Genomic DNA, 18,052 nt, shown 5'->3' with positions numbered 1-18,052 from the left:
TTCCAGAGGGGATGCCCTCTGTACTCCACCCAGGGATGTAAGACAGCCGGAACTATACAGTAGACATACAGTTTAAAGATGACAAAATGTATTTTCCTCTTATTATATACAAGTCACACTTTCTTATCCGTCTTTTCTTGAGGGTACCATACTGGGCACTTGATAGTCCTTTTGCAGTCCCCAGGAAGCCTCACTCTTGGCTCGTAATTGCATCAGGCTTTTTCTGTCGGGGACTTGAGTTTCTTCAGCCACCTGCAGAGAGGGCTTGGCTTGCACAGCTTGTCACTTGGGCTCTTGCGTACCGCTGAGTTGCTTTCCACTGTTGCCTGGTCAGTCACCACGTCTTCTGCATCTGTAGCTTCTGTCTCTATAGCGGTCTGCAGAGGCAAGTCAGTTGTCACTCCTGTGTCTCCATCGGCTTGCTGAGCTGTGGCAGGTCTTTCCTGAGCTGGAGCACAAGTTTGTCTGTCTGGACTCATCATTGTAGTGGGCTTGTTTTCAGTCTCCTCTGACTGTTCTGCAGAAGGCTGGGCCTCACCAAGGTCTTGCAGCTCTGTGGTTCTCACCATTATCCGTGCCACAGGCAGAGAAGATGAGGCTATTTCACTTTCTCTTCCTACATCTTTGTTCTGCATCCCTGTAGCAGTATCTTGTGATTTCTCCTTTGGAGGATGATTCACTCTGCTCCACAACACAGCCCGCAGGGCTGTCTGGGCAATAGGGAGATCAACCGCTCTATTTTCTTGCACAGTTGCCGGCCTTTCAAACTTGCTGGACTGTCTACAGCAATACCTCCTGTGACTGATTTCATTCCCCATGATCAAGACGTACAGCAATAATCCTGCTAGCAGCCTTCTCCACGGAACCTTGAGGCTTTGGGACACGGAATGACTTTGGCACAAACAGAGCCTTTACTTAGAAGCACACACAGAGCCAGGTTTCATCCTTGTTACTGAGCTGACAGACCACTCCTGGGCCAATCATCCCACCTGCAAGATAGTAAGAAATTCATTAGGACCCACACCCTAGCCCTGTCTAAGAGCACATTTGCTGCTCTGGCCCAGTTTTCTGAGCTGCATATAGATAAGAAAGAGTTTAAAACTTGATGTGAAACTTTATTTCAATTTCCCCAGCCTGTCAGGAAGCTCCAAAATGTGGATTCATTGTTATCTACATCTGGAGCAAGAAAAGGAATGTGACTTTGGGTCCTCCTGTGGCTAAGCACAGTTACCATCTCATTTTTATTTTGACCAGGAAAGTGCCCCCCTAAAATGAAGATCAGATTCACATTTCATTTCAGAGTGGGTTGGACATAAGTTGCAGGATTTATTGGTTTTAAGTCAGTCTTAGATCAAGGGACAGTCTTTTTCAGTCTTTTGATATCACTAAGAGCATTTAGGAAGTCAGTTACTCACCATGACTCTCGGCCAATACTGCACTTTACAGTTATTAGTTTATATTACCAAAGTAAATACTGTTTAGGTCTCCTCTTATTTCGTAGACCATTTATTAATTGTAGAAAGAAGTTCACATTTAGCCAGGGTAGCCATTCATAGGCCTGGTAAAATATGGAAGGGAGGAGAAAGGAAAGGCAAAATGTCTCCTTATTGAGAGATGAGAAAAATGCGGATTTCAGGCTCTTAGGTCATTATTTTCTCAGTCATTTACTCAGTTTTTAGAAACCACAGCAATGCCATCACTTCAAACTCAAATAATAATAAGGGACAGTATATTTTGAATGCAGAGAGAAATTTACCTCAAGTTATGTTTATAGAGTGCCATTTTAAAACTACAGCATCATTAGAAAACAGATTAAGTACTTTGCAGAGAAAGAGCAGGAGAAAACTGTGTCAAAAAGGGAAAGAGACCCCCACATACAGATCTGTCTATTAATTTATTTTGAAATCTATGTCATGCAGATTAACTGTCATTGCTAGAAAGAGGCAAACACAATTTAAACTCATAATATAATTAAATAGCAACAGGAAGTGCCCTGTTTCTGGCAGAGAAACTACAAAGTAGACATTACTTAAACCATTTCCAGCATCACAACTTCTCAGCCTTTATTTCTTATTCAGGGTGATAAGGTATTGCTCCTAAGTAGGGTAGCTGGTGACACCAAACTATTTCCCCACAAGTCCCAGATCATTCGTTCCCTTAAAGTGCTGTTCCACTACAAATCCTGTGCCACTTTTTATAGCTAAATATTTAAAGTAAAATAGAGCTGCCACACAACATGATATGATTACAGATGGTTCCGCAGAAAGCTTAACCATCACAGTGTAGAATAAGAGGAACTACAGAAAAACAGATCTATAATTTAGGGATTACAGTTTTTAAAGTGAAGCTAATGGATCCAGAGCGGTTTTGCTGCACTGTTTGAGCTGCTTTTATGGGTAGAATCTGTAAAAATGTGTGATTCCATGCCAGTTAGGCACTCACAAGACTGCATGAACTTAATCACTTAAAAACTACGTAGTCGCAAGAACAGAAAAGCAGGAAAGACTAACCCAGCCACCTTTACTGTGGGAGAAAAACCAAAATACGAAAAGACAGAGAGATGCTCTTTGATACCAAAACTAGAAAGAGGACAGCTTACAAATAAATCAATGTTTTGTCAGGTTGACTTTTCAGAGTCAGCAATTGCTGTATCAACAGCAATGATTTTGTGTAAATGAGTAAAACAGCAAGGAAACGTTTCATGTGATTTTGGTAGAGCAGTATAATGCTAGGAGAGGAAAGGAAAATAATAGTTTATTCTCTCGTATATTTATATTTGTTAGATGTTGTCATCACTACAGAAGTGGTTCAAAATATGACAATTGACAGATTCTACTGCCGTTGCCTCAAGAGAAGTTTTATTTATAGAGATAGACATAAAGATGTAGATACTCATTACCCTAAGTACAAATACACCAGTTGTTATTTTTTATATGTATTAAAATTGTTTCCCCTTCCTCATCCTCATTTGGCCATTTCATACTGTGAATGTTTCTTTGCTAGCCCCACACTCTTGCCGTTAGCAGAATTTTGTTCAAAGCCATCTCAGACAGAAGAAAGCGTAACAACAGTTTTGCCAACACCAAAAGACAGAGCGCTATCTCACTAGAGAAGTCAAACAAGACCCCCCAAAAATGGAGAGCAAATATCCCTCCTTCCCCAAAGAAAAAAACCCAAACACCCAAACTTGTGTCATACAGTGCCCTCACTCACTTTCAAAGGAAAAACCCCCAAACAGCTCCCAGCGCACAGCTTGTAAGAGAGCAGATGGACCTTAAATAGGGCAGGACAGTAACACCGAAACCTAATGATTGAATTATTGTTCCCTTACACCATCTCTGCTGCCTAAAAAGAAAAGATGCGGAATTGTTCATGCTCCATGTTTATGAAACATTATATAATGTTCTTATGTGAGTCACATCATAGGTTTCTGTGCATTTAGATCTTGTCTTCTTTTTTTCCCCCAAGGTATTTATACAGAATTGAAGGGAAATGTGGTAGGGTGTATCTTTCTGCAAATTGACAATAACAACCCATATTGTAGACTGAGCAACAGCTACGCAATAGGCTTTAGGAAAAATAGTTTGTAGGTTAGGTGTTATACTTAGGATCGTAGGCACAGTACATCTTCCTCATGCACAGGAACAGCAGATCTCAGGTGCTTTTCATCTGTTGTGAGGTGTTCCTGGCTGCACGCATTCTGCAGCAAAGGAGGCAGAGCTGGTTGAGACTTTGTGATCGTATTTTATCTGGTTGAAGAGTGCTTTCTGTTGGGAAGGGTGTTTTGACTGGCTTTTTTTCTTGAACTTTTCTAACTTGCACGTCGTGGTTGGTTTTGGTTGTCGGATCGCTGGCAGATTTTGTGGTTTTAAGTCTGGGCTTCTTACATGTTATGGAGAGAGAAGTGTGTAAGGAAGCAAGGAAAATATTTTGTTTCTGAAAGCCAGGAAGGGATACAATATCTAAAGTAATATAAAAAAGTTTTGTATTGACCAAAAATATGGACCGACAGTTGCAGCCTTGGATAAGGGAAGTCTTTATTTTTTGATCAGCTGTTTTCAGAACTTTTTACTAAGTTGTGTAAGCAGTTCAGGAGAAATGGACTTACTGGGATAAAGATGGTGATGACTTTTTACAAAGGTGCTTCAAAAGGAAGAGAAACATATACTGGTGCTCCTTACAGCACAAGCAGATAGCAGATGTTAGGCTCCTAAAAATTCCTGGGTTTTTACTTTCTCAAGCGTGGCCAGGTTGTATTTTCAAGGTTTCCTGCTGAATGACAGCCTTATTTATAAAAGTTAAAAGCAAAGATTCTTAGCATCAGGAGCTAGGATTTTCAGAAAGCCAAAAATTACATTACAGTCCACACCATCCGCAAGACAGTTATGTGAATTGGCAATGCTACTTCATGCTTATTTGCAGTGATTCATAGTCGATTTACTAGTCAAAGAATTTGCTGCTTATCATCTTAAGAGGGCAGCCTAGAGCCTGGGAACAGAGCTGAGTTATATTCGCACCGCTGCATTATTAATAAATTCTCCAATTAGAACTTGCCTGAAAAGATGAGACAAACAGCAGTAAAAGGTATAACTCGCATTCACTCATCAGTGACAAAGAGAGTTTAGTGCTCATGAAGTGGAGTCACAGATGGCTTGTAGACGTGCTATGCTAGATGGTGCAATTGTTCTGCTGTTACAAATGGTCTTTCCCTGTTCTAAGGGTAGGAATAGGAGTTTAAAAGCATTAAAGTGCTTTCATAACTTAAGTCCTATTCTTACAGGCGTTGCATTCGAAGGTTTAGCCTTGCATCTTTATTTTCAGCAGAGTTTGAATACAGTGAGCCCAGTTAGTGTTAAAAGATTTGCAAAGAAGTCATCAGGAGACAAGTAGCTTTCATTCTGAGGCCAGCGATACCAATATTCAGCATTTTACCCAAATACTTTACAAGATGAAAAGGGCAAAAACATTAGTTTTGACATTAGAGTCAATGCAAATATCAGAAATGAGGTAGAGTCTCTTCTGACATATGCAGTTAAAGCCATTAGAATTGCCAAAGCAAAATCTTCCCCGAGTGTAAATTTGGGTAGGTTAAATCGGGACATCTTGAGAGTAAAGCTTGGCTTTACAGTACTTGGGGTACATCTAAAAAACCCAAAAGATTATGATCAAGGAAAGCACCAGAACTGGAATAGATATGTTGTAAGAGGAATTGCAGCTATTCTCATCTACCAAGGAACCTCTTACACGGCAAACATTCAGTTAGTTGCAAATGAAGACAGGGCATCGCAAAAACTTCTTTCCCCAAATTCCTGCAGTATTACATCTGATGGAAGATTATTCCCTCCTGCCAGAATTTTTATGAGAAAGGAAGGAAGGATTACTCCTTTTTCAGAGCATGAGCATAACGTCCGTGATTCAGATTGTAGGTTTGTTTCCCAGATTTGTTAATTTGATTTAAATACTAAAATTCAAGTAAAATTGAAGTGCAACACGGTGCCACATTTGTTCATGCAAATTGGTGATCACCTAACAGCACATGATGTCAACAGACAGATTAACATCTGTATAGCAGTCAGTCTGAACTAGGCTTGTATTTAGGGATAATGTTTGTGAAACAATAGCCTGCAGTATTATTCTGCATGATACCATTTGGAGTGAAAACTGATCCCTGTCACCCATTTGTTTCAGTGTGTCAGCAACAGCGTCATGTAATTACACGTTTTATTGTGACTCTAGATTAGACCGATACCTTCAGTCTGAGCTACGTACTACCACCAGTCACAGGGGGAATAAGAGTTACTGAATCATTCTTAACATGGTTTCCTGATGAGTAGTGAGATGCAAGCATTTACTAAATCACAGGCATAAAATAAAAAGACAAGCTTATTTTGAAAATAAATGATTCTTTAAAGTGAGAATGCAAAAATATACTTCTGCCAGAATCAGAGAGAGATCCTTGCTCCAAGTTTTCTGAAATGCTTGCCCAAACCGGGTGACTGAACATTACCCTGAGAATCCTTTGATGCGATTACCATCACTTCCATGATCCTTTGCCATGAAAATATGCAAACAAACTTCCATCTACTTTTTGCCTTAATCTGTCCCTCATAATTTCTTCCTTTCTGGCATGTAGCACTTTCCCAGCATAAGAAGAATGCAAGTCCCTTTCTCTCCACTTAATCTGTGATTCTCTTCTTGAATATTTCTCTGCTTTCTACACTCTTTCTGCCCCATTGTCAAACACCCATTGGTTTTCCCAGCAACTGCAAAACAGAGAGCAGATGACAATACCAACGTTTTGAAAATACTTGGCAATTAATTATAGTTGCTGATCTGAATATCTAAGATAGAGGCAAAATGAGGCACAGAGGCTTTTGTTGCTCTTTGCTAGCATTGTTTCTTTTTTTGTGATTTCCTCAGGCCTCCTAGCTCTCCTGGCATTGGTAAGGACCCACCCACTAATTGTTAAATCTAAATTCTATGTAAGGAGGTCATAGATATTCTTCCAGAATAGCAGCAGCAGCAGCTTTGTTAGAGGCAACCAAGCCCAGGGCAGCTTGTCAACATAATCAACTGATGTAGGTGCCTTTGGGATTTTGAGTAACAGCCAAGGGGAAGGAACACGCTCCGTGTTATTTCAGTGATGAGGGAAGAGACATTTCTATGAACAGGGTCTCCGTTCAGATTTGGTCATAAGGGAAAATATATTAAGGAAGCCTGGCTTAAGTTGATAGGTTTGAATCAATAATCAGGCTGCTACACTGCAAAGGAAATCTTTTTGAGGGTATGCTATCTTCCTGATGTGATTAAGCACATAAAGACAGTAAAACCAATCATCCTTTCAACAGATGCATAGCTATCAAAATCCTCATATCCTGACTCGCCTTTAACTATTCCTGTTTTCCTCCTATGAACACTGTTAGTATAGGAAGCATGCAAGAACACGAGAGCTGGAAATGGTTTCCTTAGGGAGGATCTTACTCTCCTTCGCATTGTAGTTTTCCACCTGTCTAGTACAAGTCATTATTTCACTGTTAAATCCCCATGAGCTCTAGTAGAATAATTTGGTATAAAACCCTTTGGCTGAAACGGAGGGAAAGAAATTAGGCTGTAGCATTTTCCTGGTTCCCTTCAGCACCACATCATTTGTAAATTCAGTGACAGTTGCTCAACTAGTCAGGTTTGACAGGAAGACTCCCCTCTATTTAGGAGCTGTATAATTAGAGACCAGCATTGTATATGTAGCAGCCTGAAATTTATTTATTACTTGCAGCAAAATGTCCACCAGAAGTTTCTCTTGTCGGTTACAGTCTGGAGACAGCTACTTCCATAGGGCTCCTGTCCAAGCTAGTTCACCTCCATTCAACAACCACAAACCATAAAGCAGGTGGCCATTAATAAAACAACATTTCATAGTAACAAGTGTTAAAATGCACCCATTTATTGATTCCAATTGCAACACAGACTCCACTGTCCACAGAGCATTTCAACACAGTCAGTTTCAAATAGTAGTGACAGTCAGAGTGGGGTGTCCAGACACATGTAATTAATCCATCTGGTTTGTCTGTCAGAGAAGACTTAACCCTGTGCAGTCGCACATAGGGAGATAATTATGAAGTGCATAGCCCTAGCCAGGGTATTTGTGCATGTGGAGAGAAAAAAAGGAAGAGTCATCTACATAAATATACTTTTTGTACTGAGATACACTTAGCTCATGTCCATACCCCCTCCCCCAGGGGAGAAGGAAGGAAGTTAGTGCCACTTGCAGAAGACAATTTACCAGCTTTAAGTTTAGTATCACTTTTCAAAGCAGGCTTTACCAGCACCCTGCTTTCTGGGTCCTTTAGAGTACAAGCACCCATTGGCATCTTAGTCCCTTGCAGGATCAAGGCAGCGGATTCATCACTTGGCTGCAGACAAACTGTCAGTCTGCTCAGTGGTTGCTGCACCAGATTTCATGTGCTCTTTCAGTGCTCCTCTGGTTTTCCCCCATCGCTAGCTTTTATCTTCTCCTTATCCTGCAGAGCAGCCTGGGTTTCTGCGAGACCACATGGGATCTCTTTTGATGTCTGCCCATCATCACTGACCTCAGCCATTTCTTCGGCTTGCTCTGGGTCAAAAGCATTTTCTTCCGTATCTTCAGTAATTGGAACCTCTGTATCTTGTTCCAACTGGACATCAGGTGGGGCTTTAGCGGCACAGCATACTTTCTGTTCTACTGCCGGCTCTTCTGCAGATCTCTGCACATTTGTAATGCCCTCTCTTGTCTCTATAGTCTTCAAAGGCAGCTCTGACTCCTCCGTGGTACACAGAGCAGCTGGGGAGTCAGCTGCCTTCTGCACAGGCACTTCCCAATGAGTCTTTTCAACACAAGTTTCTTCTGAAACACACACAGCTCCAGCCTCTTGCTCTGCGCCAGTCGGCAGCTCAGACTCCACTATAGCAGACTGAACCTTGCCAGGTCCACCTTGGCTATCTGCAGACACATGGACTTCAGCCTTTACCGTAGTCTGTGTAAGAGGTGTCACTTCATGATCCTCACAGCTGACTTGCTCGTTGGGTGTACAGCCACCAGTAGGATGCAGAACAGCTTCAGTCTTACTACTCTCTTGTGGGCTTCTCATGGCAGACTGGGCTGCTTGTGTTGTCTGTTTGGCGAGTTGCTGGTGCTGCATCACCTCTGTGCTGGGCTGGGCTTCAGGGTCCCGTGACACCTCAACATCTTGTGCATCTCTGGCAGTCGCAGAGAGCGGGGCCTCAGTATGTTGTGCGCGTAGAGATGCAGCCTGCTCTCCTGTCTCCCGTTTAGCCTGGGCAGCAGATTCACTTTCAGGGGTGTCCAACACCATTTCTGCAACAGACAGTTCAGAGCCTTTTGGAGTCCTTCCTATACGTGCTGAATGAAAATGGTTCTCCCCAGTCCATGTTGATGCATCACGGAACATATGTGCGGTCCCCGATGTCTTTTTTCCTTTGGCCTTATAAAGAACGACTCTCTTAGGAAACACACGGAGCCTTTTGTTCTTGCCAAAAATACCTCCCATTGCCAGAGATGAAAGGAGCAACGCAACTAACTGCTGCCTTCTGGAGAGGCTGCCACCCTGCTATGAGTTGCACACTGCCTGAAGATGAGTAGGGAGCTCTGTCTCTTAATGAAGAAGTGGCTTCACGCCTGCAAGACATGGGTATTTATTAGCCCGTATCCATTTGGGGAAGTTAGTTGTCCAGTTCTCACATAGTAGTAGCTGTAGAGCATTGTCAGAGATCATAGAAATGAGCTAAACACAGGTGGAATTGCACAGGGGGGTGGAGAGGGCACAGAGACCTTTTAAGAAATAACAGTCTGAGGAAGAGGGGAAAAAGAGGCTACCTGTCAATCAAACCAGACCACTCTGGAAAACAATTACAGCTTTTGGAGCCAGGCAGACACTGCTGTTTGCTATCTTTCAGCAGGATGGCTGCAGTGCCAATAGGATTCTATTATTCTACAGACTTGTATAAAGAAAGCTGCCAAGTTTGTTAGACTCTAGTCACTCCAGTCAGGAAGCGTTTAGACTACCGGTAGTAGATGGGGGCAGGAGGGAAGAGAAGCAAGGCAGGCAGAAAAAAGTTACACATGAATTTAAAATTCACAAGACACAGCATGGTTTATTCCTTAACAAGACCATTAAGAGAAGACTGCAAGAGGCACAAAGCAATCAAGAAGTAAAAGAATATCTCCCAATACAAAACTTAACTCTCAAGAGCTGAGTAGCAGGTCCCCTTAAACACTCACACAAGTTAACAACAAAATTACTTGTATTCAAAGAGACCCAGACTCTAAAAGCATGCATGAATTAAACCAAAGAACCCATACCATAAGAATCAAACAGCAAGCCAGCAATAGATTCATAGACTGCACAAAACCACACCACTATCACCCCTCACCCAAAGGCCCACATCCCCTTACTTACCAGCACAACTCCCCAGTCCCCACCAAACACCCAGCACCTGCAAGGCAAAGCCCCCAGTCTGGTGTTAAATAGGAGGAGGTGGTCACATGCAATCTCTTCCCCCTTTGGCTCCCAATGTTAGTTCCAGCAGGTTGTGAAGTTCCCTTACACTGTATTTTCTATTTTTCCCAGCCATTTCATAGCCATTGGAAACAGCGTATGGCTGTACTTCCTAAGTGCAGTTGATACACGATTAGCTTCGTTGTGGTCATTTGATAATTGGCATTGACTACTTAAAATAAAGCTAAAGATTAATAAGGTGCAGTTATGGACAAGGAAACCTGACCGCTATTTATAACTTGCAATGCCCAGTAGCAGAGTAACAGCCATACTGCAGGCTATGTATAAATAGTCCTTTAATTTACAAATGATGTTACTGAAATTGTAGTCTCCTGTATTATCTTATATTGAGCAGTTAGGGGTGAAAAATTATCCCCCTTTCCACTTTTGTGCTGTCTTCAACTGGTTGAGTTGTGCAATTAGCTATTTTACAGTGGTTGCAGATTATTTTAATGTTTCCAGCCACAGCTGATCACCCTCTGTTGGCGTTAACATTACTGTATTGCCCTGGTTATGTTTACTGACTGGAAGTGAGTTGTATCATTAAATAGGTCGCATGGGCAAAACACAAAAGCAAATATCCATTAAAAACAAACTAATCCCAGAGACATGACCGTAAAGGCAGATCCTAAATATCCACTGCCAACAGCAATGCATCTGAACAAAACCCAAAAAGATCAAACTAGCTGGATGCCAGGCTTCTTTTTTTGTTACATAAAAAGCCCTCAAACCTACATTTTTTGATGCCAAATCTGGTTCGGTATCCTATACTTCACCTAGCTACTATGATTCCCTTAATGCAGAAAACACAGAAGGAGCTTTTGGTGAGGTAATTCCGTGTGTGCAGCCAGTTCTGGACCATAACATGACGACATCCATGTCTTGCCTTTTAATGTGGTCCAACATCTGTTCTGAACGATAATAAGCAGGCCTCTGTATCTCGGTGGTTACACTGATCGCATATTTACACTGGCTGTAAGGGTTTCACTTAATGTCTGGGGTTTTTTACGACAGCTTTTCAAAAGCCTTTTTTGTATACTTCCTGTTGGGCTTCAGTGGAACTGAAATACATAGGCAGTTCATGATTTCTTTGACTATTGGAAACTTCTCTGAAGTTAATCCATGATTTTGACATGTGAGATGATACACAGATGACAATATGTAGAGACTGTGACAGATCGGTGGCTGAAAAACTCTGGTGCCTTTAGGGACATTGGTCCTTTTCAAAACAACGTAACTGGGAGGAAGTGACACATCCACAGCTCACCACTTGCTTCTGCATGGGTGAGTGTTATTCATTGCATCGCACAAAGTTTTGCAAGTGTATTTCCAAATGAGCAGAAGCCGATTTGCTATCTGTTAAGAGACGCAGCTAAATTGTAAAAGGCACAGAATGGAAGAAACCAGTAAATTGGTTAAAAATTGAGGAGAGATTTTTGAGACCCTACCTATGTTAAAAGCGTACGCCTTTGTTTTGAAAATGTTACAAGAACTTCTGAGTTAATTTGTTGATTATAAGTGAGAAAAAAATTACTACTGCAAATGTTGTAGATACTTATTTCAGTATTCTGTACAATGGGAAGACGCTTAGTCATCAGCTCATCACTAGGTGGTTGGAATATTTCTGAAATTCAAAGTATAACATTTCTTACCCTCATATCATTGTGAAAAATGGAGACAGTCTAATAACAAAGTCCAATTTACACCCATTTGAAACAACCTGGAAGATCTCTTGCACGTGAGACACTACAGAAGATAGCAACATAACACACAGAAGTGGAGGAAGAAAAATCTCACTGTCAGAGCAATCGCATCTTCTCTCTTGACTAGGTCTAGTATTTGTTCCAAAAGCCTTTTCTGATCTCCGCTACTTTGATCTATTTAAAAGGGCAGTTCTAAAAAACCCATACACTTTGTTTTTTGACAAATAAAAAAAAATAAATCATAGACCTTACAAAGAGCTTGGCTCAGATGTCAGCTCGGAATTGTGTTGCATGATTGAATGCTGTACAACAGGACCATTACAAAGGCTTTTAGATGGCATCATTGCATGTAAGGAGCACGCTGCAGTTAGTTCAGGACATCAGTCTTTGTGTTTTGGGGTTTTTTTATTGCACAGCTCAAGCTGCTCCCTCTTACAAGAACTGTCTCTTCCTTCCAGTGCACATAGCAGGGCCTCTCAGTACATTTAGTGTGGCATCTAGATACATTGGGTGATCTGCCCAGGGGCTTCTCTCATTCATCACAAAGCTGACGTTACAACAGAACGACAGGCTACGTTTGAAAAATTTCCTCTTCAAAGAATGAGAAGGGCTTTCTGCCACTGAGCTCTACAGCATGGTTGGGATGCCAACGCTTAGCTTTTCCAGATGGTGCATAACATGAACTTTACTGTAGAGTTTCTGCCTTCCCCTTGTTTCCAGCCTAAGGAACCACATGCCTGACACTTCAAATGGTTAAGAAACATTTTCTGTAGCACAGCTACTTCTAACAACCCTGCTTAACGGAATTAACATACCAGCCTATAAGCAGGCATAAATGTGATTGAGTCTGATTTCTCTTAGGGTTGCTTACTCCAGCCTCTTGCCTGCCTGAAGTGAAGTTTTGTTACTGGGGGAGGCTGGGAGAAAGAATAGCAGTTAACTTGCCCAGTTCCCTGCTAGGCAGCCCTTAGGCACAGGCGTTAACAGTGAGGACTGTGCAACTTTTGGCAGAACAAATCAAGTAAGACAAGCAAGTTTAAAAAGATGAGTCTCCAGTAAGCTTTGCTTAAGTATGTTTACTTAATAGCTTCCCTCCTTCTTTTAGGCCCAAGCAGCGCATTGTTTAATATCACTGTAGAGACAGCCCACCTGAGCAACAAATACAGTTTACTAGCTTAGAGAAGTCTTTTAAGGAACAGAAAGTATTACAGGCACCTCTTTCTTTGCAGCTTATGGACTCATAAGTGAAGGATGATTTGTTTGGCAAGTCTTACGTATAGGATGCTTTGTCAGCCTAAGTGCAGTTGGAAGGACAGAAGTCAAAGTGTTAAAGAAAAAAAAAAAGCCTATCCCTTTACCAAAGCAGTTTCCTCAAAGCATTAAGTTTCATCCCCGATATTACTTGACACACTTAACTCTCACCTCCTCAGCTTTCAGCTCTGTGCAAGCAAAACAAATAAAGAGTCACCTGCAGGATACTTTGTCTTGTAGTTTTTTTTTCTCCCCAGCATCCTTTCAAGTCCTGTTGCTCAAGCAGACTATAATGCCCAAAAGAACTCCAGTGAGCCATCCTACCGCCCTCCCACATACACATCTGGGCACTTTACAGTCACAGAGTTTGTTAGAAGGGCTTTTAAAAAGGAGTCAGTCACCATTTCTCCTTTGAAGTGTGTAGAGAAGAGCACAGAGTAGTTTCAGTCATATTCTCCGCTCTCGTTAATGCTCAACAATTAAAACATATTCAGTATGGGTTTTTGCCATGATCTTAAAATAGTTTATTGGTAGTATAAAGTTAGGAACATTAAAAGTCAGTAGATTTAAGCTGCAATACACAGACTTATGCATTCTGATCAAGACTACATTTTTTTTTTTTTTTAACTTCTGCATAAGCAGTACAGATTACATGAGTGCTTCCGTTATTACAAGAGGTACAAAGAACAAACCAGAATTAGTATTTGGTCACCTTCCTGTGAAAATATTTGTTCAATATTGACAATAAACCAGGGACTATCAGTTGTACCAGAGAAGTATGGCAGGGAGGTAGTTCAAACATTTGATTATTTTGAGGTAGCAAGGGAAGTGGCTGTTAGCCTCACAGAAAACATCTGACTGTGCTAGATTAGAGGAGCATTTGTCTGCTGCGTTCCCAGACTCTTAAGCCTGAGAGATGAAACCTTACATCACCATACCACACGGGGGAATGCAGTGCACAGCATTACATCAGTGAAATCACAGTTTAAGTGAATCAGTTCTCTCCCAGTAAGGCATGATCTCCTGAAAAAACAGCTACTGAAAACCGTAAGAAACAGAACTATGACTAAACTATAATTCAGGAGAATATCTGGAAAGGTCTACTGCATACTTCACATATCTGTTTAGCAAGACTGCTCTCTAAAGCGCAGGACACATTTTGCAAAATCCCAAGTTCCACAGCTTGAGTTAGTTGCTTCCTATAGCTGAAATACCTAAAGGCAAGTACATCATCCGTGCCACTGAACTTGATCTTTGACACCAAGCCCTTTGATCCTCAGGCCTCTCAAGCTTCAACATTTTCAGCCTCTATTTCTCCGCTACTCCCAAGCACTTCGGGCAGAGAGGGTGCCACATTTAGGAACTCAGCTTCTTGCTTTATAGGTATCTGAACACAAGTTAGTGGTTCTTCTGGAAGCTCTGTTGTTTGTTGCATGATCCTGTGCTGTGGCTCTGCCTCACTTGCTGCAGTTTCTGCATCACGTTCCCTGCTCTCCTCATCTTCCAGTTCACCGAGGACTCCATCGCTAGACTGGCATAAAACCTCGCTCAGTTCCGCAGGCTCTGCGCAGCATAGGCTCTCCATCTCCTGTGCAGTTGGCATAGTAGACTGGGTCTCTTGCTCTAAGTCCAGCAGCTGGTTTGCTGGCTCTAGAGGTTCCCCTTCTGGATACAGGGACTCCCAGGGCATTGCAGAAGTAGAGTATGTCTCAGCCATACCATTTGCTATGACTTCCGAAGGATCCGCTGTCTCCCTAGCCCTCTGCGTAGCCTGCACAGTCAGTAGAGATGCTGCCTCTACCAGAGATGTAAGCTCAGCCCTCTTAATGGATCGAGGACTTACTTCAGCAAGCTTAGCCCCATCCGTCTCGTCCAGGTGCTCAGCAGAAAGGTAGGTCTCAGTCTCCTTTGCCATCTGCACAGCATGTAGTGGCAAGTTCCTTCCTATGGGACTCTCTCCAGTCTCTGCAGGAGGCTTGATCTCACAGTCTTGGCCAGCTGCAGTTTCACTAGTGCTTTCTATGAAGTTGAGAATATTTCTTTGGAGAGTTATTCCAGCACATGGGCTACCCTCACTGCCAGCCTCCGCCTGTTCTTCAGACTGCTCTTCATCTGCAACAAGCTTAGCATCCTGAGCTGTGTGTGTAACAGGCTGGGCCTCAGAAGCACGAGGAACAGGTTTTATTTTCTCTTCTGCGTTAACCACTTTCTCTCTCTCTTGCTCATTGTCTACTTGGCTCAAGAATTTAACTTCTCCTTTGGTCTCCCCATCTGCAGGGGCCGCCAAGAAGTCCGTGGAGTCCCAGGCTGCCTCCCATCCCTCAGTCATTCCCATGGGATCTGCAGCAGAGCAGGTCTCCGCGTTCTCATCCGCAGCATCAGCTGATGGCCATCGGTGCTGGCTCAGTGACTGCACCTCTTCAGAGCCTTGTTTAGAGACTTCCAGGACTGGTGTGGACGGCTGCGTATCAACGCATATCGATGTTTCCCCTGAGGTCTGCAAAATCGGCTTGGTCTCACTGGTCTCTTCGTTCGCTTCCTCAGCCTCCTGTTTCTTACATCTCCCACAAGTCACACAGCAGATCTGCTTGCTGAAATCGCTCCCCATGTTGTCACTCAACAGAACCTGCAAGAAAGAACATATCATAACTGTTTCACAACGATGTTTCCTTGTACACCAAAGGTTTGTTGGCTTAGCTCCTACAGAGGTCTGTACGCTTGCAGACAGACTGCAGGGTTCTGCACAAAAGGGCGGGCCACCCTTTACATCAGAAGCTGAACTGAGTTTTGTACACCAGAGAACATCTTCCTACCACGCCTTGGGTGAGCGTCATTAAGGTAGAAGCAACAAAAGCACCGCTGTACAGTCTTACCAGCTTAATAGTAAGAGATTTGCAGCACCAAGGCAGTTCAGAGTTCTGAACTTGGCACTTAATCAAGGATTCACATCAGTCACCCAGGCATGTTTATTAATTGGCAAGGTGGCAATCGACACCAAGGAGTAGCTGGTGTTAATTCTGTCAAATAACATAGTTCAGGTGCAGCATGTTTACAAGGGCAACTCCTTCAACTTGAAGGGGAAACTGAGTTTACACTTTCAGCTGGAGTCCCTATAAAATAACAACAAACCAACCAAGCAAACAGTCTTTGTTATTTAGGATAAAAGACTTCAACTGCCCACAGTTGTTCTCCACAGCAAAAAATATTTTCTAGTTGAAGCCACATGGGCTTGGGTTTTTTCCCAGGGTTAGTACAGAAAAAGGCAGTTTCAGACTATGGGCTAATCAAGACAAGACAGCCACACCATAATCCATTAGTTGTGTTGTGCACCAAGGCCCAAGTATTTTGGAGCACCGCATTTTCCAGCTTAAAAGCAGGCATCCAGCCTCTCCACCAGAAGCATAGCATTGTATTTACAAGAACTGTTAGAAACGTAAAAAACTCAAGGCATTAAGCAAAGTGCCCCTAAGCACCAAAATATTTCTGAAGTTCAGGCTTATTTTCTGCCTTCCTATTGAATCACAACAGGACACTTTGCTTAAGAACCAGCATTCCCAATGCTCACATGGTTTCTTCCAAGTTTCTATGTTTGCACTTTCTTTAAAAAAGAAAAAAAAAAAAAACAAAAAACAAGAGAAAGCAGACCACTGGAGCCCTCTCAACACCTAAGTACACCCCCTGAATACTTAATTGAAAATTAGACCAATGAGTGTACTTTCATTAGAAGGAACCTCAGTTTTGAATAACACTTCCAGCATTTGAAAAAAACCCCACATACTACCATTTTAGGACCCAAAGTGAGCTAAAAAGCCCACAGGATGATCCCAGACTCTTCAAATTCACACATTTCCCCAATACATTTGATCTAACAGCAGACACCGTAATTAACTCATTGAAAACTAGAGAGCTGGATTGAAGATCTTAGATTAAAATGGTTACTTACCAGCCTACAAGAAATAAAAACAACAGAACACAACAAAAACCTCCCAAGTACCTCTTGGACCTCCAGCTCCACTTAAATAGTACTGAGGGGTCACACAAAACCACTTCCCCCAGCTCCTTGAACATCAATTCCCTGAATCCTTAGTTCTCTCCCATTCTCGTTCCCTTCTGGGAACAGCTGTTAGGGTTACATCCTTTATTTTACAGCTGAAGGTGTTTTATTGGCCATTTCATGTTGCTTTTTATCAGAGGGTAAAGTAAAAATAAAACGCAGCTTCTCTTTATTGCAAACGAGTGATCACTAGCAATATACTGTAACAACACACTGTCGTAAAGCAAGATAGGCAGAGCCATACGCTGGAGAGTGGTTTTCAGGGAGCAGGCTGTGTCGGGCAGTTTGGGATTTTCCTCGGCTCCGTCTGCCATCTGCAGAGGGAGTGACTTCTGAAGTGTTGCTGGCTTCGCTACGGCAGAAATGGAGTTGGACATCCTCTAAGCTGGTCTGACGCCGGTGGCACCCGTCTCACTCGCATCGTTAGTAGGCTCTGAAACATTAGTACAAGGCTGATGATGCATATATGAAATGGAAGAGCCAACTCTTGAGTAACAAATAGAGACGCAAGAGTAGTGACAGCCCTCGTTATACTCAAGACTCAGTGGCTGATGCAGGAGGAGTAAGTTTTCCTTCTGGATGTTTGTGTTTCCTAAATCGGTCCCTGTGTTTTGTGATTCCCCTAGTTGTGACTGCAGGCAAATACAAATAGTTTGAGGGCTTCTCTTCACCTCAGTGCTCAGAAAGTTTGAAATCAGGGTTACGGCCGCATTTTCAGTCCACGTGGAGTTTTTCCTCTGTTTTCTGTAACATCTATTGCCTGCCGAGAAAAAAAAGACCAAGTCTGTGTCTTCAGCGTTAGTCACGTCCTTGGAGATCTTACCTGAATTACGTGTCCTTACTAAGCGAGGAGGGGCACCCTCGAGGCTTTTATGTAACTCTTCCTCACATACTGCATGCATTTTCATAGTTCTTTTGCTTAGTGGAGAACATAAACACCCCGAGAGTGAACCTGACCAGGCTCTGCAAAGTGCTGGGTTGATGCTTTCTTT

The 18,052-nt window shown here is 42.5% G+C and overlaps 1 protein-coding gene and 1 long non-coding RNA gene across 3 annotated transcripts in view; one reads left to right on the top strand and one right to left on the bottom strand.

Annotated features, from left to right (window-relative positions):
- Window positions 1-15,339, top strand: part of LOC127025913 (uncharacterized) — a 53,140-nt gene extending 37,801 nt beyond the window's left edge. For both annotated transcript variants that reach the window (XR_007767715.1, XR_007767714.1), the window contains exon 5: window positions 15,284-15,339. This is a non-coding gene — a long non-coding RNA (uncharacterized LOC127025913). The remainder of the gene's footprint in view (window positions 1-15,283) is intronic.
- LOC127025912 (retinitis pigmentosa 1-like 1 protein) lies at window positions 13,266-17,026 on the bottom strand. The gene is made up of 2 exons (XM_050911070.1): window positions 16,950-17,026; window positions 13,266-15,632 (listed from the first exon to the last, which is right to left on the bottom strand). The coding sequence occupies exon 2, from the start codon at window positions 15,612-15,614 to the stop codon at window positions 14,292-14,294; it is 1,323 nt and encodes a 440-aa protein (XP_050767027.1). The 5' UTR covers window positions 15,615-15,632; window positions 16,950-17,026; the 3' UTR covers window positions 13,266-14,291.
- Between the last annotated feature and the right edge of the window lie 1,026 nt (window positions 17,027-18,052).

The sequence above is a fragment of the Gymnogyps californianus genome, chromosome 25 (genome assembly GCF_018139145.2).
Source record: "Gymnogyps californianus isolate 813 chromosome 25, ASM1813914v2, whole genome shotgun sequence".
NCBI classification, from domain to species: Eukaryota; Metazoa; Chordata; class Aves; order Accipitriformes; family Cathartidae; genus Gymnogyps; species Gymnogyps californianus.
Note: the sequence above shows the minus strand (reverse complement) of the source record. Positions and strands in the feature narration are given on the sequence as shown.

Excerpts from the sequence above, each read along its gene's own strand:
- LOC127025912 (XM_050911070.1), bottom strand. The coding sequence starts at position 15,614 with ATGGGGAGCGATTTCAGCAAGCAGATCTGCTGTGTGACTTGTGGGAGA.